Here is a 25,987-nt window from a genome sequence, read left to right as displayed (position 1 = left end):
AACCTAATATAACCTATATATATATATATATATATATATATATATATAAATTATATACATAGATAGCTGTAAAAATTGTAGTCCTTGATCTGTGCACAGCTAGGCTCTGTCTGCACATCACTGTAGCTCGCAGTGAGAAATAAGAAAGGGAAGAAAGTTGAAGTCAGCTGAAAGGGTTAATGTAGCTTTGCCTTCCTAGGCTCAGATTACAATGAGAAGCCTCTTCTTTCCCAGCAGGGTTTTTGCTTACATTGGTCTTTAGATCTCACCAGAAGAGCGTTGTATATTTATGTGAGCACTACATGTAGGTGGAAATAACAGACACAGCAAGGCTTTGCATGGACTTTCAATCCTTTCTGGCTACATTCTGCAGAATAATTCATCTGTAACTGTGTGTTCATGAGGTCCTCCTGCTTTTTCATTTGCCGATGGATGAAAGGAAACACATGGTAACGTTATCAAGACGCCTGAGCAGGACCTGAGCCTGTCTGAAAGCCACTTCAAGGTGTCAGAGCAAGGAACCTGATGAAACTTAGTAGATCATTTAGAAAAGGCTGATCTTATACTGGGTAACATGGGATTGACCTGTTCTGCTTATCCCCAGGACTTGTATCTCCAGGAACCAGGCTGCATGGCATAATATTAGCAGTAGACCAAAGTCTACTGGTGGTGACATCTCCAGAACTTGTCTCCAGAGATGTCCATGGACAGATGACATTGACGTAAGCAGGCTGATTGATCTAAAGTGCACTCAACTTGAGAAATATTTCCTAGCAGTGAGCAGTACTGAAGTGTCAGCTCTTGGGACATGGATCTTCTAAGAGTGATGGTGGTCTTTCTTTGGGGTGTCTGCTCCCTTGTACAAGGTTTGGGGGAAAGCCATGTCCATTCCAGTTTTATTTACAGAAGATTGAGGAATCATGAGCGAAAAGAAATCCAGAGGGAGATCCTCTCCATTCTAGGTTTGCCACACAGACCCAGACCATTCTCACCTGGCAAGCAGGCTTCTTCTGCACCTTTGTTCATGCTGGACCTGTACAATGTCATGGCTAACGAGGAGGAACATGACATGTTGGGGTATACTTTGAGTGGATCTATGATGGAGAGCAGGGGACTGAGAAAGGGATACCCAGCAGTAGCTAATGGCTATTCACGGAAAGCCCAAGCATATCGCACAGCTCCACTAACCACCCAAAGTCCTCCTCTGGCCAGTCTACATGACACCAACTTCCTCAATGATGCTGATATGGTCATGAGCTTTGTGAATCTTGGTATGTATTACAAAACACAATTACTATTTATATTGATTCTTCAAAAAAATGTTTGCAAAAAATAAGAATTGCTAAACGTGTGCATAAAGTTTCCCTAAAGTTGGGATAACAGATGGCTAAAGATAGAAGTCATTACAATCGATTTGCCTGATTAAATATTTTAAGTCTACTCATTATAGGTATGACTAATTTTAGCTGGTGTAAAATATTCCCAGATCTGTGTAATTGTAAATGCACCAGAAAGGTGAGAAACAGATACTCATCACATTAGTACATACTCACATATAGATCTTTTAATGTATTAACTGATAGATTAGGTACATTATCTTCAGATCATCAGAAAATCCAATTTATCAAACCATTTCATACTGCTTAGTTGTTCAGCAGAGGAGAACACGTTTGACAGGTCACATCTTGTACTGATCAGTGCTGAATTCTTAACACAAACACGATGTAAGATATAAATTCGCCATATGGTATAGTTACAGGAGATTGTTATTTCTTATTAAATGCTTCATGGTTTTGTAACAAGTTTACAGAAGGTGTGTGCTAGAAGACCACCTCCTGGTACTTGGAACCTGCTCATAATAACCTATGGGGGGAATGGAAATGAAGGATTGTGTCTGTATTATTTCGTGTTCTAGCACAATTAGGACAGGAATAAACAGAAGCCGGGTTTACATCACCGTGGGAATTTGCCAAATGAGGACAAACAGCCTTAGCATAGGTTTAGAAAATAAACATGCAATGATCTATCAATAAGAGGTGTCAGGGCTGCTCTCTGCTAGGCAAACCCTTTGTATAAGGCTAGATCAGACGGTGACTACAAATCCCAGCATGCAAACCCCTAACTGAATTCACCTTGATCGCCAATACTTCTCCCAACATATCATGTGCCACCACTGTGCCTTATATGTATGCTTTACTAAAAATTAGGCAATTGTTTTTATATATAGAACTACAAATCCCAGCAAGCAAGAACTAAGTAATTTCCCAGCATGTCCAAAAGTGTTATTTTTTTTTTTTATATGCCTGTAAACTAACTTTTTTCTGGATTTATAGAACTACAAATATCAGTAAAAAGAGCTCAGACAAATTGTATAACTTTTATTGTTATATAAGTATTCTCAAGCAGATGAATAATGTGACACTGCTGAAGTTTGTTGTTCTGTGTAAATCAGATAATTTTATTTACTACAAATTCCAACCCCTTGGCAGAATTCTTGTTTTGATCATTATAATTAATCCATATATTGTATACTATAATATATATATATATATTTCCAATCAGATCAATAATACCTTTTTATGTCCCTGTAAACTACGAGTCTCAGCAAGCCAGTACCAGGATCATTTTCTTTATAGCTTTGATTATTGTTTAAGTAATTTTCCATCATTACTGATCTACTACTGCACCTTGGCTACTACCATGTAAACCAAACAATCTCTTTATGTATTTAATTTCATAAATTACTAATCCAAGTAAACCAACTCTAGAATGAATACTTATTTTATATTCACATTAATCATCTGCAATTTTCTGCCTCTTTATACTTCCATGGGAAAAAAAGTAGGCACTTGCATTATTTTACCCACAAATCAGAGCAGACCTCAAAAGGACATATTATGACTAAAATCTATACAATAATTATGGAGGAATATGTTCCTAGTTTTGCATACAATATAGAAATTAAATACTACATTTATTGCAGAATATTGTATATTGTTATTTTTATTCTGAACGTATGCATTCACTTTGCGTGAATTTGGTTTTATTATATTTATATGTGCCAGTGTTAATTCATAAATTACAGTTAGATGCTGCCTTCCAAGTATTAATATTTCAGTTTTCTGGTATTTTAATTTATTTGAAGCTTTTTTGGGTTATGCAAAGTATGTATTACAGATGTATGTTCATTGAAAGTGTTATTTTAATTGATAGTCTTTGTGTTGGCTGGCATTGTGATTTACCCATCAGCACACTAGAACATGCTGAGAAATAAGACTTGTAGAAAGCCTGCTTTTCATGTGATTCAGGAAGGAAATGATTAGTAAAATGTTGTGCCCCCGAACAAGAGTATACTGGGCACGGACTGACAAAGCAATTCTGTGCTAATAATATTATGACATAAGACAACACAGAACTTAAACAGAACCAGATATTCCACACAAAAGCTCTGATTGTGTTTCGTCTTTTTTTTCATAAACCTCCCAGTCAAAATCATGTTTGAACTTCTCACCTCTAAAAAACACATTAACTGGCTCTATGATTCCAATAAAGTGAGCCCACTTTAAAGCTGAGCAGACACAATTGAACATATTCATTGCTTGTATAAACAGCTGAGGGGGAGTTGTTAACTTCCAGCCCGAAACTAACTAGCTTGGTAGCTTCTTACAATAATATCTCAATTATTCATGTATACAGAAATACGATATAATAAAATATATCTGGAAAGCTTATGTGCTTAGGGCTGAATGATGTGTATAACTATAATTTGGGTCTGGCACCAAAAGTCAGGTTCACCCTTAACCAACGCACTTTACTATGCACTATGCTACGTATCACTTTTACTACTATGTAAACCTATTCATGACTTAGAAAAAGTCTACACTATGTAGCTTGCTGATATCTGCTTGCTTTCTCTCTCTATATATTCTCTTTCCCTATATATATATTGCACTGCGTGTTTCTTTTACATAAGCATAGTGTTAATTGTGTTACCATAGACTGTCCTCCAGCTTCCTTGCCCACATTAGTTAATTGATGTAAATGGACCCTGTTCCTATATAGTGGGTGGCATAGTTTCCTGAACGTTTAAACTATCTCCTGGTCAGACGTAATTTTGGAAGAAAACGGAGTTTATGGCCAAAATGTGAGGATATAAATCACAGGTAGAAGAAAAGCAAATGATTTAACATATGTCGGGAGATGAATTCCATTTATTAATATCATTTCCACTGCCTGATGGTGCTTTCCAAAGACAGGCTTTTTCTGACACTAATTGTTATTTAACGACTCAAGTTACCTAAGTGTTTTCTTTTATCATTATTTAATGTGTGTGATAGAATGATAGAAGAATAGAGATGTGAGTTCAGCAGAATGTCAATAGCAATTCCATCAAAAACAAAAAAGTATGTAATAGATATATAAACATTTATATTTTTATTTCCGTAACAGTGTTATAATATTTATATATATATATATATATATATATATATATATATATATATATATATATACCATGTCAGAATATTTAATTTATAAATGGAACACAATATTTAAAATAAATAACAGTATAGCATAAGCATAAACATTATAGTTAAATTAATGTGTATGTAAATTTACCACTAGATTGGTTTATATTTAGTCCTTTCATATTAGTTTTATATTATATATATAAATTGTATACAATATATTCTATCTCTCTCTATAATATATATATATATATATTAATAAACTCGTTGTGTGCATGAATAGGTTGAGATAAATACAGAAAATTATTATCATGTATATATATATATATATATATATATATATATATATATGAATAACACAGTTTGCTTATTTGTCCTTTCTTGATCCATAAGACCAGGTACAGTTTTGCCTCACTCCCAGTGACCGATAGGTAGATGCCAGTTAGATAGGAACCTCTAGCAGCCATCCTCCATTCTCAGGCGATTACAGGGTTACCAAAACCATTTTTACAGGAGATCAAACAGAGGATAAATAGAGCTACGCCTCTAGTAATAATGCTTTGTTATACTGGGGGGATGAACTCATCCAAGTCCTCGTAAAGCACTTAATGTAGATATAATGCTTGTCGGTAGTGAAAGGGTTTCCAGGATTATGAAGAGGCAGAAGATGAAAGGCCTGTACAGATCAAACCTAATTCATGCCATCAGAAAATGTTTGTGAAGGTCTTGGCTGGTAACAAGGACAACAAGGCAGAGGATGACAGGAGCAGGAAGGTCTTTGGAAGGGGCCGGGGAGGGGACCTGAGAGGACTTTCTACATTCTATATCTCCAAACATTTTGATGTAATTTATCAGCCACCGCCTAGTCCTGGAGCTAACTAGACCACTCAGTGAGGTCAGGCAGAGCGCATTCCTCTCCACTTGCAGTCCTTCCATGGCTTTCCCCTTAAGGCTGACTCATGGTTAAATCAATTGGTTCCGCTTTTAATTTATACATCAAGGCCTAGATGAAGCTCTGAACATTTGAAAATGATCAGTTTATGAAGTGCCAATTGCAGCCTCCCTGTGCACTAACATTCCCCAGGGTTTCCTAGGGTTGGGTCTCTTTCAATCATTTGGACTGGTTTCCCACACTCCTGCTCTTTCCCTCTTCTTGTCCTTTGTTCTTTCATCTAAACTTAACCTCTTTCATTACTTGACAATTTTATCTGGCCAAAGGCAAGAAAACTGTCCGGCCAGTCAGGTGAGGGTCCGCAGCTTTCATCCTCCCAATACAATGGGATTATAGGTCGGCTTTCTCGGCCCTCCTAACTCCTAGCTAGGCTTAGCCTTGTGATTATCACTACTTTCTGTGTCTCGGCTCCTTCATACACATATCAGTGCTGTGGATTTACTAGTCACACTGAATGTTAGTGAAAAGTTCTCTACACTATAAATACCCATCATGGAGGAGGGGAATTAAACATGATTTTCTTTTAGCACATAATTACATGATCACTGCTATCACTAACATTTACCCTGCAAAATGAACATTCACTTTCAGATTTTAGTTTTTTTTCCTGGTCACAATACTTACTGTATTATTGTGATCTATAATCACGAGGAGCTCACAATCTGTTATCTCCACCATCTCACTGATAAACAAAATAAACTACATGCAACTATACAATTAATGTGCTGTCAATGAGTGATTCTTTTTTTTGTGTGGCAGAGTTACTGTACCTTTGTTTGGGTGCTAACTTGTAACATTCATTAGCGGTTGTGCCACCTCCTGCCTTCTCCTGGATTAAAATGTAAAATGCTTGCACAAGTATTTTTAGCCATTTTTAGGCATTTTTCATCAGGCATTTTTAAAGCTTGAAAATTACCTATGATTCTTTGCACATGAAATAGCCAATTATACTTGCACTTTCCATCACACTGTGAGGAAGATGGCTAACATTGGCACACAGTGACCCTTGTGGATCTGATCTCCAACCTGCTGGACCTATGGGATACAGCCAAACCTTCATATGCACTCCGCAGCCAAAAGGCGAAGACACGGGAGTCAGTCACGGGAGTCAGTTTTTTGTACATTTCTTCCCTATGGCTTCTAATGTGACAGATGCCTGGTGGCACAAGGAAGGTGAGTGCGTTAATATTCTATTTTTCTTTTTAGTTAGTTTGCACAAGTTATGACTGTGAGAAATGTGCCTTAAACTTAATAGTGTGCCACTAGTAAAGGAGCCATGCACAAGGGTATTCCAGCCTAGTAACAAAAGTGGCCAAGGGTAAGGGTTGGCAAGCCAAGTTACATGGGTAGCCAGGTGTAAGCACGGGCAGACAGGTGCAAGGGTACACAAGCCTAGTTACATAGGCAGCCTTTTGCAAGGGTATGCCAACCTAGTAACACAGGCAGCCAGGTGCAAGGTTAGGCCAGCCTAGTTATATAGGCAGCCAGGTTTATTTGTATGCCAACCTAGTTACACAAACAGCCAGGCCCAAGGTAGGCCTATACAGTTACAGGTGCAGCCAGGTGCATTGTTAGGCCATTCTAGTTACATAAGAAGCCAGGTAAAAGTTTATTTCAGCCTAGTTAAATAAAAAGCCAGCTACAGTGGTAACCCAGCCTAGTCACATAGGCAACCAGGTGCAAGGGTAGGCCAGTCTGGTTATAATGGCAGCTAGATGCAAAGGCAGAGTAAAACACAAATAGATGTAATACAGTGATTTTAAGGAATTGTTTTAATTGTGTTTAAAATGTTCTGTGAAAAAATAGTGTGGGGTCCTCATTTTAAAAAAACAAAAAGAAAACAAACTGTTCTGTAGGCTGAAGTCCTTCCTGGATAGAAAATCAGGCAGAGCAAGCATGTGTGTCCTCTGAAATCTGGTCTTCCCAAAGAGGAAGGGGGTAAAAGGCATCGCAAAAGCCAGACCGGCCTGCCCCCACAGATGGCAAGGGACATCATTAAGAAGGTGGCCTCTTCTCAATGTGACCTGGTGTTCTGGAGGTCTGGGGTCGGGACTTCACCCTTAGGAATGAATACAAGGGGTCCAATATACACCTTCTCATCCCCTAAAAGGGTTTATTGTACCTAGAAATAATGAGAGCATGTTAAAAAAATATTGTTCTTCCTTTAAATCGGAGACTTACAGCCACATGGTTTCTGTGAGTGGTTTGAATCATCTCCAGTAAAGGGCAGATAGCGGAGAGTATCCTAATATGCCATGAGTGCTAATTGGATAAAGCAATTAAAACACTTATAATGGTGCTGTGTTTTAATTTGTTTAGCCAATCAATACAGAGGGCATATGGGTTCCCAATAGGCCAATAGATGTGATCACAGGTTTGCTCCCATGTGACTGCATCTGACAATACTGTTTGCAAGTGTCAGATCCAGTCATGTGAGAGCATGACCCATGATCACCGTCTGTTGGGGCTGTTGGGAATGCGTATTCCCTCTGTATTAACTGTCTGAGCAAATCAAAACACTGATTACTTTTACATTGTCATCAGTGTTTGTATTGCTTACGCAAATTAGCACACGGGGCATACATAGATACTTGGTACCATCTGCTCTTTAGCTGTAAATTATTATTATTTTTAATAATAAACAGGATTTATATAGCGCCAACATATTACGCAGTGCTGTACATTAAATAGGGGTTGCAAATGACAGACAAATAAAGACAGTGAAACAGGAGCAGAGGATGCACAAAAATGTTCAAAACCTGGGCAATGGAAGGTTCCTGTCACTGGGAACAGCTAAAAAGATAAGTATGAAGGAAAAAAAAAAGTTTTTGCAAATGTGCGGTCTCATTATTTCTAGGGTATTCAGGGAATGGGTAAGGAGTACCACATAGCATTGCACTCATTACCCAGGGAGAGGGTGTGTGTATCTGAGGGCCTCTTTATTAAAGAGAACTTCCAAATTTCCCCCACCCACAGGCCTCCACAACTCTGGGCCACAATGTGGGGAAGAGGCCCTTTAAACCAACAATTGCCTTTGCCACCACTGGGGACAGGAGTGGATCTGTTTTTTGCCAAAAGGAGAGGGAACTATAAATATTTTGCTCCCTTCCATTTTGGGAAAATCTGATTCCAGAAGCTGATTCCCACCTTTTATAGGTTGGACAGGGGAAACCCTCACTCGCTGCTTCATTCCTTATCCAGCAACGTTCATTGCCGATAGATGGGGACCTTTTTTGGCATATAAACAACAACAATGTTGCAGTGAAGGTTATAACATGAAACCAGATAAATAGAATTATTTGATTGTCATTGCTTTTAGTACAGTATTACAGAACAGCATATCTTGTATACTAAAAACAATATCATTACAAATGCAAAACTATTTTTTTATATTATTGTAGTGGCACTTTTCAAGAAAAGATTGAAACGCTTGAATGATGGCTGAAAGAAAATTGTAAGAGCCACGGGAGTCCAAATATTTGGCCAGTTTAGGATATCAGGCTGTAAGTATTTTATGCAATGCAAAACACGTAGTTATGGTTTTTGTGGAGTTGAAAAGTTGCTTTTTTTTTATATTATTCTCAGATCCAGCTTGAATGTAGTCTTTGATGAGAGGAGGTACTTGCTCTTGCCAAGGGCATACCACCCAAAATTTAGAATGAGCACAAAGTCTGCTGGAGGTTCAACACCCACACCACCCTCTCTTGAATCTTTTGACCTAGAGTCTATCCCAAGGCCACAGGTCATCAGTGGGAGAAATGGATGGGATGTCCAGTCTGAGATGAAACAGATTGTGGACTGTTCTCAACAAGAAATGTATCAGCGTAATCAAGGAGCACACCATGAAATGGCGATATTTGCACACGCTCTGGTTCCAAAACTGCTAAAAATATTTGCTCACAATGTAAAATTGCCAATCTGGAACAATTTTTTACAAGGCACATCAGGTACAGACCTGGACAATCCCTCTAGCCCCACCCTAGCCGAACCCCATTTTGTCAATCCCCCACCACCAATTTATATCGCCCACCTGATCCCACACCTGTATCCTGGGCATTATTCCAAACCCAACCAACCTCCAGTCACACCAAAGCAACCCCAACAACCATTCTTATATCAACAACATACCACACCATCCAATTCTTTTTGGACACACCTCAATTACCCCTCCCAAACCTTCACCCTTCCTGGCCCTCTCAACCCCAACACTCTCACTCAGCTCCACACTCTCCCTGTTTTCCTCTTCCAGTTCCTCAGAATTCTTTCAGGACTTTTGTTATATACCCTCCTGAAACTACTTTGTAAACAGTTTTACAAAATTTAAATAAAATAAGGTTTGTTATATATAAAAAATGTGTTGGTTTATTTTTTCTTTGAAAAAGCTACACACAGTATTATAGGATCACACAGCAGGATACATCGCCTATTAACTTTTATCATATATATATATATATATATATATATATATATATAAAAAAGCAATGATACAACTTGTAATAAAGCTAGAAAATTTGAAAATTAGAATAAATTGTTACCCTTCGGAAATTATATTCTGGGAAGCTGTAGTCTCTATTTGGTTAACGGAAAATACAGTATTTCATTACATGCCAGTATTGTGACAGTCTGGTCTGCAGAAGAAAAAAAAATGTCCATCTGCATACAGGTCTTGGGCAAACTATAACTATAAAAATAAAAGTGTGGTGACTCCTATCTGATTTGCTGTAGATAAGAGCAAAGTCAACACAAAAGCAATGGAAGTGGTAAACTCCTGGTTTGTTTCCCCAGGTCTGAACCTAATCAAACTGGGTATCAATTGGCAGTAGGGGATGTCATTAATATCTTGTTTTGAGCAATAAAATGTCATTATGTTGAATTAGAGGTTTTGAATATGTAATTGTCATTTGCCCCATGTTTACAGCATAGTAAAATGCTTAAAATGTTCAACCTGGGGGGGACTGCGCATGCGTGTGGACGGGTAGGACGCTCTCCTTCAGGCTCCCGGTCCCGCGCCCTACATATGCCTGGCATAACACCGCTTACCAATAAAGATGGGGCGCAGATCTCAGCGTAGTGTTAGGCTGCAGGGAGACACACCGCGGCCACGTGAAATCGGCTCCTTCTTTCATAAAACGGGCTCTTTGGAGGAAACATCGGAGGACTCCCCTCCCCCCAAGATGGCGCCTACCTCACCACGCGCTCCTCTTGGCTCGCCACGGGACTTACATACTGGCTCCTCTTCCACCTCAGATCAGTGGAGAGGCTAGGGCAGAGCTACTGGGGCATGAATCGGGGAAACACGTATGCCAGCTTGGCTGTGCAGGCTAACCAGGGACACAGGAGCACAGTAGCACCCCCCCAGGATGGGGGCTGCTTCCAGCAGTGACAGTGAGGGAGAGGAGGATGCTCCCTTTACCAGACGGGATCTGCTGGCATGCTTTGTCAAATTTGAGCATACTATTAAAGAGGAACTGGCTACGTTTAGAAAAGATGTGTCCATTAGGATGGATGACTTTGAAAAAACGACGGCTGATATACAAATACAGGTGAACCAGCACGCTGAGACTTTAACCTCTCACTCAATGCTGTTAAAACAGTTGTTAATGCAACAAGATGACCTAGAAAACAGAAATAGACAACAACATTCGTTTAAGGGGTCTCCCGGAAGATTTTTCGCCTCCTGCTCTGCATGCTGCAGCCACAGCAATTTTTAATTCTCTTCTACATGCTGCCCCTGATTCGGTGATTGAAATAGACCACATCCACCAAGCTCTAGGCCCTAAGAATCCTGACCCCTCCAGGCCATGAGATGTTATTTGCAGGGTCCATTCTTTTGCAATTAATGAAGCCATAATGAAGGCGGCGAGACAAGGGGAACCCCTTCAGTTTCAAGGCTGTGAGATACAACTGTTACAAGATCTGTCCCGCCATACCCTCCTGCTACGCAAGGCCCTGCAGACAGTTTTATTAGCTTTAAGGCAACGGGAAATTCCCTACAGATGAGGCTTCCCTTTTCAACTAACCACGCACAAGGAGGGGAAGACAGCGATTTTTCGATCAGAAACGGACCTCCCGTCCTTCTTAGCAATGTTTGATTTGCCCTCCACCTCTATTCCTAATTGGCCAATGATGCTGAGACCTGTACCGCCAACTCCGGCTGCCCAGTGGCATACGCAGACTGGCAAAAACCGGCGTCGCCATGCTCCACCTCCTCAAGATGGACTCACCTGATCTGGGTTTTCAGAAGGACTGGTCCTACTCCACCTATGGTCCTCACCTTCAGAACTCTTTCTTTGAAATTTACGCTACTGTATCTCTGTGGCCTCCAAGGGACATTTGACCCACCCCTGCGGGAGATGGGTCTGGGTAATTATATATCATATAATCCTGTATTGTAGATTGTTTGTTCGGCCATTCTCAGGTGAATTGTGTACCTTGCTGCCACTTCCAAGTTTCATGTTATGCCTAAAGTTAGGTTACTATATACCTCATTATTGAGTCTGTTGAATAGATTCCCAGTTATTGTTGTTTAATTGTATGCACATTGACACTTTTCATATGCGTCCAGTAATGTTTTTGTGGACGCAATGGCTAATGCGGTGTTATTACCACCAGCTAAAATTTTTCAGGTTTTTACTAGGCTGTGTGTGGGGGGCGTGGTGGGGGCCCCCACCCATGCCGTCGTAGAGGTTGTATAACTAACCCACTTAGGCCTCTCAGGTTATCTGAGACTTAACACCCTTTGGTGCCTCAAGTACCTCTGGTACTTAGTTATTAGTTGCCCTCCCTCACCCCTTATCCTCCCCTTTCCTGGCCCCCCTCCTCCCAGCCCTTCCTTCTGTTCAAACCTTACCCCTTCCCTAAGTCCCTCCTTGCATTCTCAGATCATGCATAGGTGATTCTCACGTTGCATTTAGCCTACACTTCTCATAAGTCCTGGTACTGGAAACTAAATGAATCGCTATTGGCTGACCCAGTGGTTGTTGCGGAGCTGACCTCCGAAATGAGGAGTTACTTTACCTTGAATGTTGCACTTGAGTGCTCCCCCACTGTGATCTGGGAAGCGCATAAGGGTGTGATTAGGCAAAGACAAGCGGAAATTGCCTCCACTATAAAACGCTTGCAGGAGTTAGAGAGCCTTCATAAGCACTCCTTAGACAAACGGGTGGGCTCAGAGTTGGCTCTTTTACGCCAGAAACTGGCCTCGCTCTGCCTTGGCAAGGCGCGGGCAGCCCTGGTTAAATGCCGGAGAACCTATTATGAACATGGGTATAAATGTGGGCGGCTGCTGGCAAGAGCCCTAAGAGGCCTAAGGGCCCGCACGCATGTATCTTTTCTAGCTACTGACTCTGGGGGAAAGGTATACCGGGTGAAAGAGATAGCTGAAAAATTCAGAGATTACTACACCTCCCTATACAATTTAAAACCACCTGATCAGTCGAGCACAGCACGCAACTCCCATTTGGAGAAAATACAGCGCTATTTAGAGAGGGTCAATTTACCATGCCTGTCTGATTTGGCATGTCAGGCTAAGGAAGCCCCGATAACTGTTGCGGAATTCCAGGCAGCTATAAAGCAAACCAAGTTGGGGAAGGCGCCAGGACCGGATGGCTTTTCACTCCCTTATTACAGGAAGTTCGCTGAGGACCTGGCCCCTCACTTTGTAGCTGCTTTTAATTCCTTGACGGATGGGAGCTCTCTACCGCTGGATTCCTTAAGAGCTATAATCACTGTAATTCCCAAGGCAGATAAGGACCCTTCGGTTTGTAGCAGCTACAGGCCTATTTCGCTTCTGAATCAAGATCTTAAATTGTTTACCAAAATTCTAGCTAACAGACTGCAAAGGCACATTCACGCTCTTATCCACATAGATCAAGTAGGGTTTATGCCTTCCAGGGAAGCCCAGGATAATACTTTAAGAGCCATTTCATGGATTCTTGCGGCGGCCTCTTCTGACAGATCTTTGCTACTGCTCTCGACCGATGCAGAAAAAGCCTTTGATAGAGTGGACTGGGACTTGCTATGCTGGCCACGCTCCGTACCATGGGCATGGGGAATAAGATGATGACCTGGATCCAGGCTTTGTACTCGTCCCCTTCTGCATCAGTCAGGGTGAACGGAGAAGTGTCCTCACCTTTTAGTATCTCGAACGGCACTTTGTCTCTGGAACCTTTATTGTCAGCAATACATTCTAATGCCAACATTCAGGGCCTTAATGTTATATGGTCGTGAGCATAAGGTGGTAGCTTATGCAGATGACCTTCTTTTCATCAGCACTAACCCTCTTACATCTCTACCAAACCTTATCAACACAATACGGGAATATGGGTCGTGTCAAACTTTAAAATCAACTACTCTAAATCTGCGGCTCTGAGTATCTTTATGCCTCAGACCCTTCGCTCTCGTCTCATTCCATCTTTTTCTTTTAAATAAGATAAGGCGCTACAATACCTTGGGACTCGGATTCTGGCGGACCTGTCTCAGCTCTATGCTCTAAATTTCGCTCCCATTCTCACTACCATTAACAAAGACTTGGAGCATTGGTCCTCCTTGACTCTATCCTGGCTAGGACGCATATAGGCAGTGAAAATGAACGTACTGCCACGGATCCTGTACCTTTTCCAGGCTCTGCCAATTTCTTTGCCGGCCTCATTCTTCAAATCATTACAGTCTAAGTTTTTCCACTTCATTTGGGGTAAAAAGGGCCAAAGATTTAGTAGGAGTCTGTTATTCAGAAGCAAGAATAGAGGGGGTCAGGGCGTCCCTAATTTCACTCTATACTACATGGCGACCCAAATGGTTCAAATTTTAGACTGGTTCCGACATGGGGAGTTTAAACAATGAATAGATGTGGAACAATCCTTCACGCCTATACCTTTGACAGCGCTCCCCTGGTTACAGAAGCTCCCTCGAATCTGAGAGCTCACCCTGTGATCTTTGCTACTTGGAAAGCCTGTCAGAGACCTATATTTAAACTCAACCTGTTGCCTGAACCTTCTCCCTTGTATCCGATCATTGGAAACCCTTCCTTCCCACCTGAGTTGGAAGATGGGAAATTCGGGGAGTTGCGTGAGGGTGGACTCCTCAGGGCAGAACACTATATCCACCAAGTACATTGGGTTTCGATAGAGGCATTGATGGATAGGATGGGGGACTTTAACCTCGATTTTTGGAGGTCACTGTAGTTACACCACTATTTACGGTCTCTTCCCCCAGAACATTGCAATAACTGAGTGAAAACGAGTTTTGAGATGGTCTGTGTGGGAAGTGGCCCTCTTAGACATTCTCTATCTTACCTGTATGCTGTGCTCAACCAGACCCCAGAGAATTTTTCCCCCTCATATCTACGGGCATGGGAGGCTGAACTGGGGCTTACTTTGGGACCAGAGCAAAAATGTAAGATTCTCTCTACAGTTCACCGGTCCTCTACGAGCAGCAAATATTGGGAGCTGAGTTTTAAGATCCTCTCTCGGTGGTATAGGACCCCAGAGCGGCTACATAGTTTTTTCCCTGAAGTCTCAGACAGATGTTGGCGATGTAATCAGGGAAAGGGCACCATGTTGCACATTTTTTGGTCTTGCCCATTACTGTGCCCCTACTGGGATCAGGTGGGAGCACTCATGCAGAAGGTCACAATTCACAATAATCCTAGGGATCCCGGGTTTTTCCTTCTACACCATAACACTATTCCTGATAAGAGCTACAGGAAGTCTATTCTTAGACATCTTATAGTGGCAGCGACCGCCTGTATTCCTATGTTATGGAAGACAGTCTCAGTCCCTACTATGGGCATGTGGCTCCACAGGGTTAATGATATAATGCTCATGGAGGATCTGACTGCGAGCTTGAGAGGCACACAAGAGAAATTTAACTTGATATGGGGTAGCTGGATCTACTACCGTGACACCCTGGAGTTCAGTCGCCACCTGGATCTGAGCCTCTCAGGCTGACGGAAAGGGCCTGGGAGTATCTTGGGATGTATTTAAGTTTTTGTTTTCTTAGCACCTTATTTTCTCTCTCCCATTTGTATCACGGTTGTCCAATGATGATGATATGTCTGTAACTGCACCACAAGTATCCTCTTTGTTTTTGGTATGATGTGGAATATGTAATGCAACGGTCTTTGTTTCCTATAACTACCCCTATACTGTTCAGTTTTACCCTAAGGCTGTATTGTTCTTGCCTGTGTTGTTTTTCTTTTTTGTCTTTTCAAAATAAAAATAAAGAATGTTATATAAAAAAAATGGTCAATCTGTGCTGAATACAAGCTCTGTAATATGCTAGTAATTAACCCCCTAAGGGGTGTTCCCGAGTGTGACTCGGGGCCGGAAAAATTGCAAAAAGCGGTAATCCCGAGTCACACTCCGGGTACCTTTGGGGGTCCCCCTTACCTGATCCCCGCGGTCCAGCGGCGATCGCAGGATGCCGCTGCGATGGCGGGGCACTTCTCCGTCGGGGGGCGTGGCCGGGCGGGAAATTTAAAAGCAGATTACGGAGTAATCTGCTTTTAAAGCCTGCCCGGGGGTCCCCGCCACCCCGCTGCACGCATCTGCAGTTAGATGCGATCACCAATGGTAAATCCAGAGGGTGATGCCAGCGGAGATTTCCCGCTGGCAGCACCCCCTGGATCTACTCCTGCTCGCATCTCCCGGAGGCTGATCTCCGGGTGATGCGAGCAGGAGAGTGAGCAGCGGGGACATCATCCCCTACTCCCGGAGGGTGAGATCAGCCTCCGGGAGTAGGGGATGTCCCCGCTGCTCACTCTCCTGCTCGCCGCACCCGGAGATCAGCCTCCGGGAGATGCGAGCAGGGGAATGAAGTAGGGCGGGGACATCCCCCCGCATCACCCGGCAAGATGTGTGACATCTTCCGGATGATGCGGTGGAGTGATGGATTCTGGGGGCGGGAAATTTAAAAGCAGATTACTATGTAATCTGCTTTTAAATTTTTTTTTTAAAGTAAAAACACATCAAAACATATAATAAAAGTATAAATACATATTGTAGTGCACCAAGCATCATTGCCCAGTGCCCTGATTTACATTTTGCACGCTATTAGCCCTGACCTTTTAATGACTTTTTAATCACTTCCTGAATTGAAGTAAATTTTTTTTTCTAAAATCTGCATATAATTTATATTATTATTTATCAATAATATTGCACCCTTGTTTGGAAAATTTCAGAAGGAAATTTTTGATAAAATTTTTTTTTTGGATAAATTACATTGTTTTGGGCTAATATTTCATTATTTTTTATAATAATGATTTATAATTATGTATTATTTTATAAATTATGATTCTAATATAATAAATAAATATAATAATTATACCCGGGAGTTAATCCTAAGAATTACAGGCCCACAATATAAACAAAAATTTCTACGCAAAAAAAATAGGATCACTTTTTGCATCAAAAAATGACAGAATTAGAACGCTAGGGGGGTTAATACTGATTTTAGGTTTCTCCTAAGTTTGCTTTCATGTTGACAGACTTACAGTGTTGGATCACTCACCCAGCCAGATCTATTTTGAGTTTGAGTTTTTGAAACCAATTGGTAGTTCCATTTTGGAGACATCTCATAGAGTATGAGCAATCCTATACAATACATTAAGATCGGGGCTTTTAGGTGCTTTTAGCAACAAATCCAGCCTCCTCATTTTGCTGTGCCCTCTTCGCCATGCTCCTAATCTTATTTATTAACATTCCCATGTCGTGGGAAAGCTTATTTCTATTACTAAAATTGTCAGTATGGCTGGCTGGACTGCACATGGAAAGAGATGAGAGGCAAACAATTGCTGTCATTGTTCTCTGCCTATATATTGGTGAAGGCCCTGGCTGCAGATTTGATTTTATTAGTTATGGGTAGGGTTTCTCCTCTTCTCATAAAAGTTAACACCAGGTTGTCTAGAAACAGATTTTCTGCTTACATGGCTTGTAGAATGAAAGGGCAGAACAAGGCTAACAAGATTATCACTGCAGAAATTTGATGAAGACACCCTGAGGTCCTTCTTATTGCCAGAAACCCAGGAAGGATCTTCAGGGGAGATAGTGGGGGATTATGACATGACCCATGAGAAGATTTCCCCTTCATCCTGCTGCTTTCGTTCTGTGCTAATGACATTTAGTAGATTAGAAAATAAATCAGACTACCTGCAGAGCCTAGATTGTATTTTTGTAGAAGGATAAGCACTGCATTCTGTTGTTACATACTCATACATTGAATTGTAACAAATATGTAACCGTTGCTGGAAGTAACAACAATGTAATTATTTGTATTATCTAAACAGATAAAAAAAATTTGCATAATTAGTTGCAGTTGTACTTTAACATTGAGATTTTGGGGATGACAGAGACGTTCATCCAGCTAAGAAAATGTTCATTGGTTTATAACTAGGGTGCAGCTTAATATATAATTATGCAGGAGGGAAAAAATTATTTGGGTATTTTAAGATTAAATATTGTCACTAAACTATTGTCTTCTACTTAGGCTTTGTACAGATGCTAGATATTTGTTGTTCATACACTCATTTGTTCATAACGAAGAGTAAAAGGATTAAAGAGATAGCAATTATATATGATTCACAATGATTTAGCAAAGCATATGTTATCCAAGTGGTTTACATCAACTTTGCATATGTCAACATGGCAATCTTTGTCCTACCAATTTTACAGGTAGTTCAAAAGTTGGGATCAAAAACATGGCTTTGAAAATTAAATCAGAATCCAATGCCACTACACTAAGATTAAATGTTTAAAGACCGTAAACCTGACCATAAAACTTCATGGACATTTCCATTCCCATTTACATGTCAATGCATTAATATGGAATATCCCTCCCTTTGTGGCTATAATAGTTTATATTCTTGTAGGATTGTTTTTCACTGGATTTTGGAGTGTCTAGGAATTTATGGCCATTCAGCTAGTGATCATTTGGAGGGTCTGATACAAGAGTTGGATGAGATGATTTGGCTCATAATCAGCTTTATGGGTAATGCTGAAGGTGTTCAAAAGGATTTATGCAAGGGTTCCGTGCAGGCTACTTACTCAACAACAAACTTGTCAAACCATGTCTTAATGGTTTGTACACTTGGACTAGTTAGCCAAGTTAGCTATTGGCCATATAGTGTATGAACACAACTCCCAGGGAAACCAGGTTATTCATCCTTTAGGAGGCTTCAGTCCTACATTTGGCACATAAAGGTGGTTGGAAACTGAGATCATGGTTTAGCTATGCAATTTAACCAAAAAGTCAAAATTAGAATTTCATTTACAGCACTACTTGATAAACTTAGGTGGCATCTTTTGGCATGTTTTGGAGAAAAGAGGAATAAGTCTCAAAGAGTTTATAGATCAGATTATGAGGGATTATATTTATATAGAGTGGTTTCCTTGCCTCACATGGCTGTTTGATTTTACTGATTAATTTTTTAAAACATAATTTGCATGGGTAATTTGAGTTTAAGCTGCTGTTTCATATAATGGATGCACATTGAAAAAGACCATACAAATGCAATTAAGAAACTGCTGAAAAAAATTATGTGAGTATCATTTACTTTCCTCTTGCTCATCCTTTTACACTACCTAACTATTCTCTAAAATTACTAGCAGATGGAAGTAAAAACCAGGAAACTGTGCTGAAATCAAGACTGCGGTACACATATGAAATGAGGCTTGTAACGTCTTTTTAATGACAATATGCCAGATTAGGGAGCATGGTAAAACCTCAACTATAATATCATTGCATAGGATTAAATTTCTGGTTTTATTACCATTTTACAAACTATGAAGTTACCCAAAATTACTAAAAATTGCTAAATCCTAGGCAGACATTGAAAGAATTCGTATTGTCTATTATTATTTTGTATATTATTTATTTTGTTATTTGTTGCCTTTTTACACATCCAGCATAAGAGTGTGTCTAGTGTCACCTTTAGTTAAAAATATACTAAGGGCTAAAACACTCTTCTGATTGTGTCCTGTATTGTTTGAATGCACCCCAACACACAAAGGCAACTAAGCAGCAACAAACAAGCATTTTGTTGCACCATAATGCAGTACCGTGGGTTGTGGTGTGCTGTGTCACCAAAAAAAATGCATTACCTTTTTTTGGAACTATTCTTGTGTTGCCAGCCCATTAATTTAAAGGGCTGCATTAATACAAATCATGAGAAAAAAAGATGTTTGGAAGAAAGAGAGGTAGCGCTAAGGCAATTGGGGAACATGCAGAAAAGTAGAAAAACTGAATGAGTCAATTATTTACTTACCAATAGTTTGCTGTTTCTTCATTGTTCAGTTAGCAGGCTGTGGGCTGAAAGTTAATGACTTTAGAATGAATACAAAATGATTCATATGATATTCATATGTTCATAGAATATGGGCCATTTCAGAACCCCGGTGAGCTGCTGTGTTCTGCTCCAGGCTCAGCCATGCTCCCAACCTGCTCCCAAAAAGTGAATGGGAGCTGTTTGGAATAATTCTTTTTGCACATGGGTGCAGAGAATCATGGCATCATTTCAGAAAGCATTTGGCCGCATAGTATCTTTTACAAGAACTGCACCATGGCTGCAGCCATAGCCAGGGACGTGGGTAAACATATGTAGTGTGGTTTTCTAAATCCTAGGTACTCAGCAGTAGATTAGTATGCACATAGGAGCAGCCATCTGATCAATATTCTACAGCAGGTATAAAAAGGGCCCTAAAACTGAAAAAAATTGTTTTTGTGACACTAGAACACAGCTAACTTTTTTGGACCGTAGATTAGTATGAAGGATGACTACTTCAATGTAATTTACAATGTAAATTACAATTAATATTTAATATTGTTATTATTAGTAATATTAATAATAAACAGGATTTTTATAGCACCAACACAATATGCAGCACTGCACATTAAATAGGGGTTGCAAATGACAGCCAGATACAGGCAGTGACACAGGAGGAGGAGAGGACCCTGCCCAGAAGAGTTTACAATCTAGATTATATATAGCTACTTTCCCATTTGACAATTCAATCTATGACTGGGCAAACAAAATATTGGGCATATGTATCATTCATTTACATTTACATGTTTTAAAAGTCATAAAAGTACTAGAAGTACAGAAGCAAACCAGGTTATCTTTCAAATTCAATGAGCTTGCTGACATCCCAAGCAATCTTAGGATCTGTGTCGATTATTTCTATGTTTAGGTTTGCTATCAATCTGTGACACTTCTAATATCATACAAATATCATTGACAGGTGAATCTGACCTTCAGCTTACCTTCTGACTGCAATTTCACCTTTTATAAGTGGGTTCGGCAATTCCATGAACTTGTAAGGGAATGAAAAACCTGTCTAATCTGATAGAAAGCCCATCAACAAAAGCTCTGAGTCTGGGACTGAAATCTTCTCTTGCAGCACTTTGCAAATGACATGTGTGTATTTGTAAGGAACGTCATGGGTGGAAAACTTACTTATTAAGGTACTCAAAGGAAAAAAAAGATTGGTTTTAAAGCGTATGTTGGCTGTTAGAAAATTAATATTATTACAGGCTATATTTATATAGCGCCAACATTTTACACAGAGCTGTACAAAGGCTATAGTCTTGTCAGCTTGTCAGCTGTTTGGGGTGTAGTCAATTAACCTTTTTGGAATGTGGGAGAAAACCAGAGCACCCAAGGAAACCCACACAAACACATGGAGAACATAGAGACTCCATGCAGATAGTACCCTGCCAGAAATTTGAACCTGGAACCTAGCGCTGCAAAGGCAAGAGTGCTAGCGTCTGGGCCACTGTGCTATTCAGAAAAAGTAGCATTATCCCAAAACTTGTAGTTTGGTTGATGTATGGGCTTAAAAGACAAAGTCTAGCAATGTAATATATAATTTCAGTGACCATTGAATGGAAAGTTTGAATTTATTTAAGAAAACCAAGTAAAGGATTTCTGTACTAAAAGTGAAACATGGCTAAGAGAATAATTTAGACTACCCAATTACATGAAGTTTGCTTCATAGCCAGCCCTGTATGCACATTCACCAATGTTGTCTACACTTCATTGATCTGGGCCAGATTCCTGACAAGTCCTGAGCAATGTATGTTGGCATATACCCTGGTAGACTCAATCAAGGGGACATATGACATTGTGACATTGCAGGTGTCAGACTATAACGGACCATAACTGCTCCTAAAATTCGTTCTTAAATTTTTCAACAATAATATTTATATTCATGTTTTAAAATGAATGAATTTGCTTTACCATCTGGTGGTTCTTCTGGTAACAGGTAAATCATATATTTGTTTTAAAACAGGGGTCCCCATCCCTCTGTCCGTGGCCCACTAAGCTGTCTAACAGGTGGGTCATGGCACCCCCCAGCGGGGTCAGGAGAAGGACCTGCCTGAGGGGGGGCACTGGCCAGAGCTGCGGACCATGCCCTCTGTACAGATTGTAGGCTCAGGGCAGTGGGGGGGGGGGTTGTGTCTCTGGACGGGTTCTGGCATCATGACGTCACCCTGGGAGAAGTTTCCTCCTTTTTGAGTGACACACGGCTCCTCGTGTATGCGTTGTCCGGAGTCTGGGTATTTAGTGGTCCGTGAGCTCCACATCTGTACAGGGACCCAATCAAAAGAACTTGAGTTTTACAATTGTGGAAGGGACCCAGGAATGTATGATGGTGGTCCTGAAGGGGTCATGTATGACTAGGTTGATCACATTTCTGAGTAGGTCTAACTCTAGTGCCTATGGAACTGCCCAGTCATATTTAGCTTTCCTGCATAACAGGAAAGTAAGAATAAGGCTATGAAAATGTGCAATGTCTCTCTCTGTCTCTCCCTCTCTCTATCTATCTATATATATATATATAGCTTTCCTGCATAACAGGAAAGTAAGAATAAGGCTATGAAAATGTGCAATGTCTCTCTCTGGGTCTCCCTCTCTCTATCTATCTATCTATCTATCTATCTATCTATCTATCTATCTATCTATCTATCTATGTATCTATCTATCTATCTAGTATATGTATAGCTGAAAACGCTGGCATAGGTATAATAATGGGAGGTTTTAATTACCCTGACATTGACTAGAGTAATGGCACTACATGTAGCAAAAAGGTAGAAATGTATTAATTTATTACATGATAATTTTATGGTACAGTTTATAGAAGCTCCAACTACAAATTATACTCTGCTGGAGTTTCCCAGTTGTCTAATGCAGAGCTTTTAACCAATGTGTTCATATAAAAAAGAAAATGGGTATCGGTGACCATAATATGGTTTCATTTAATGTAAGCTGTAAACAAGGAAGCAAAAACAGGAAAGATAAAAACCTTCAACTTTAGGAGAGCAAACTTTCCAATTATTCTTTGTTTGCAGATGACACTGCATGGCAGCATCCAGACTCTCAGGTAGAGGGTAGTGCACAATAGAGTCTTTAATCATTTTAGACAGTCCTAGTCGGAACTGAGAACAGAGAGCGGGATTGTTTCACTGGGAATCAGCAGACCACTGTGCAATACTCCTCCGTGGTTCTGTGTCCCTCGTGCAGGGAACGGAGAGCAGACCAAGTGCTTAGAAGAAGGAATCCACAAAAGGAAGGATATATATATGTGTGTGTGTGTGTGTGTGACTTCTACTGGGCTTTACCTGACATGTCAGTGGAGTCTTTATTACAGTCATGTAATTTAACTAGGTATTTTTGGTGTACCTAAACACTTTTATGTTTTGCCTGCAGAAAATGCGAACCATTTATTTTTGTTTTTCCATTTTAGCATTTATATTGAGCTATTTGTCAAGTTTACTGTGGAGCTCAGTCTAAACCAGACAGATGTATGCCCTGACCTTTACAAAGCTATGCTTATGGCTTGTGTCTGATTTATGCATGAAATGTAGTTTGAGTACTGAGCCTTGTAAAACAACCTAGAAATGTACACCAGTATTTTATAGTGGAGATTTGTGTTTTTCCAAGGACAATTGGTTTGTTGTTTTTAGAGCTGCAATGGCCATTAATATACTTTCAGGCATTGATTTACTAAGGACTTGGTCTTGGTGTTATTGTTACAAATGTACTGATATCTTCGTTAAGGGAAATATTTCAGAAGCTGTTCTCAATATTTTTAAGCATGATTTTTTTTTTATAAATAAGTAGGACAAATGTCTTTACATATAAAAAAGGAAGCAGTGCTGAAAACTTTATTGGGAGTGATGCTGTTCCTGGGAATGTAAGAACAGAAAAGTGTGCAGCACCCCTCTTCCTACCCCTATGCCACATTAGGAACACAATCAAGTCATCTTTGTAGGAACTTCTTCTTGTACTCCTTTTTATGCCATTTTCTTGAATTTCAATTTAAAATCAAATCCAGTAACAGAAAGTTGCACCATTTCATAAACTGTTTAATTTTACCAAGCCAACTTCGATAAATGAGCATGAATATAAAGAGTTCACAGTCCTAAAGCATAATTTGTGAATGATGTCAGATTCAACAACTACCTTTATAACATTCTTGTCTACTGGTATAAGCCAGTGCCTACAGCGGAGTACATGGACTTCTTTGTAAATGGCAGAAGTTAGGCTAAATATGACAAATATATTGTTATACTGCACCTGAATTAAACAGTAATATTTTTTGACTGTCACTGGTTTGGTGTTAATGGTGTTTATAGGGGTTTGAAAAGTAGGAAACAGACCCTTTATTTAGAAATACGTGGCTGCTACTGGTGTAGAGTGAATTGTGTTTTCAATTCTATTCTGTAACTTCCATTACGTTGCAACCTTTTTCCACCTTTAGCCTATTTTTTTTTTCTTTAATATAAGTACAGATTTTATAGGTTGGTGAAAGACCACAAGCAAGAGTATTTGCTAGAAAATATTATAAGTGATATCTGACTTGGGTTCACAAAAGAGAAACAAGCAGGCAAAACAAGCATGATCAAGGATATAGTATATATAGTATATTTGAACTTTTCCCCACATAACATATGTGATAGTTAAGGTCTATAGATATGCAAATGTAAGATTATGAATGGATAGAGCAACCTTACTCACAACCTTTTTACAATGGAGCAACCATTAAAAAAACTTTACTGTATTGATGGATCCCCTGCTATAATCACTATATCCACAGCTTATGGTATATTAGTGTGATAGACAGTAGAAAGAATGCCTCCTACATTGCTAGCCAGTGGGAAGAATGTCACCCATACAGATAACCAAAAAGATCATTGGTGTCAGCTAAATTCATCTAAAAGTCACAAATTGCTCATTGCTCAAGGAACCACTAGCAACCATTGAAATAAACGTATCATTCGAAGGAATCCTGGTCAAAAAACACTGGGATGGAGAGCTGGTTTAATCACCAATGGTAAAGAGGGGTAAGACTGGAAGGTAGGAAGTTTCATTTTTGGAAAACTTTTTTGACTTCACTCCAAATTGTCTCTAGCAGGTTAACATTTAAATATTTAGTTACAATGAAGACAAACATGCACCCAACACTCTTTTTTAATAAATAAAATAAAAGCCATAAACCCTCTGACATATTTCACATTTCACCCAATCTTGGCCATAGAAATGACATGGTCAGACGTTTACCATGGTTCAATGTATGTGTTATATATTTTATTTTTTTTTGCACACCACATGTGCAATGATATTTTTTACTTGCGAATGATTGGATTAAGGTAAGTGAACAATTGTTTGCAGAAAAACAGCAGACATTTAGAGTAAACAGAAAACTTAAAATTGATAATAGTAAACAGAAACTGTTATTGCAAGAAATATGTTTTCCTAATTCAATTAAATGATGAATGTATGCTCACTAAGAACTGTGAACGGTCTGCATCTAAATGTTCTAATGGCTACTAGAATAGGAAAAATATGCCCCCAGCTAATAAGGTAGTTGCACCCAATTAAGGAATTAAGAATATGGCAGTTAATAGATAGAACTTTATTTCATTTCTGGGCAAGAGGAATGATAAGGGTTGAAGTTTACAGCTCTACTTTCAAGCAGATTTATGTTTCTCATTTGTGTGTTTTATTTCTTTCTTTCATTGTGGGATGTTGTTTGTTTTGTCTCTAGCTTCTTACAACCTCAGTGACCCTGACTTTCCAGGCAAGGTTTTTATCTGATGACTGTCTGACCTTTCTTGTTAATCGGGCTTAATTGCTTCCTTCTCAAACTTTTGGTGATTCAATTTCAATAAATTTATTGTCCACAAAGCCAACAAAATCTGTGGGAACTTGGTTTCTAAAGATGATTTCATAAGTCAGGAGTTGAGTGTATAGAAAATTAAGCTTTTGTATTGTTACCATACTGACTTCTAATTATCATTTAGGTGTACTTTATGTTTCTTGATGTCGCCTGCATCTCTTGTAATACTATGTGTATGTAGTAGTAACAATAAGCCCTACTTGAAATATAAAGGACTGCTAATCTGAAAATAACATAGGTAACTCAGTGCAATTCAATCATTACAAATTTGTATTTAATGCCCAACAAAATAACTGACACTTGATATTACATTTGTATTTCCTATTAAGTTTATTCTGTTAGATATTACCTAACATGAGTAAGTATTAGATACTTGAATCATGGAGTAACTAGCT

General features: G+C 39.6%; 1 protein-coding gene across 1 annotated transcript in view; it reads left to right on the top strand.

The window, feature by feature from the left end:
* The first annotated feature begins 252 nt into the window (after window positions 1-252).
* BMP5 (bone morphogenetic protein 5) overlaps window positions 253-25,987 on the top strand; it is a 68,872-nt gene continuing 43,137 nt past the window's right edge. The window contains exon 1 of the mRNA XM_072408460.1: window positions 253-1,271. Coding sequence (XP_072264561.1) covers window positions 809-1,271 — 463 coding nt within the window. The 5' untranslated portion in view covers window positions 253-808. The remainder of the gene's footprint in view (window positions 1,272-25,987) is intronic.

The sequence above is a fragment of the Pyxicephalus adspersus genome, chromosome 4 (assembly GCF_032062135.1).
Source record: "Pyxicephalus adspersus chromosome 4, UCB_Pads_2.0, whole genome shotgun sequence".
Classification (NCBI taxonomy): domain Eukaryota; kingdom Metazoa; phylum Chordata; class Amphibia; order Anura; family Pyxicephalidae; genus Pyxicephalus; species Pyxicephalus adspersus.
Note: the sequence above shows the minus strand (reverse complement) of the source record. Positions and strands in the feature narration are given on the sequence as shown.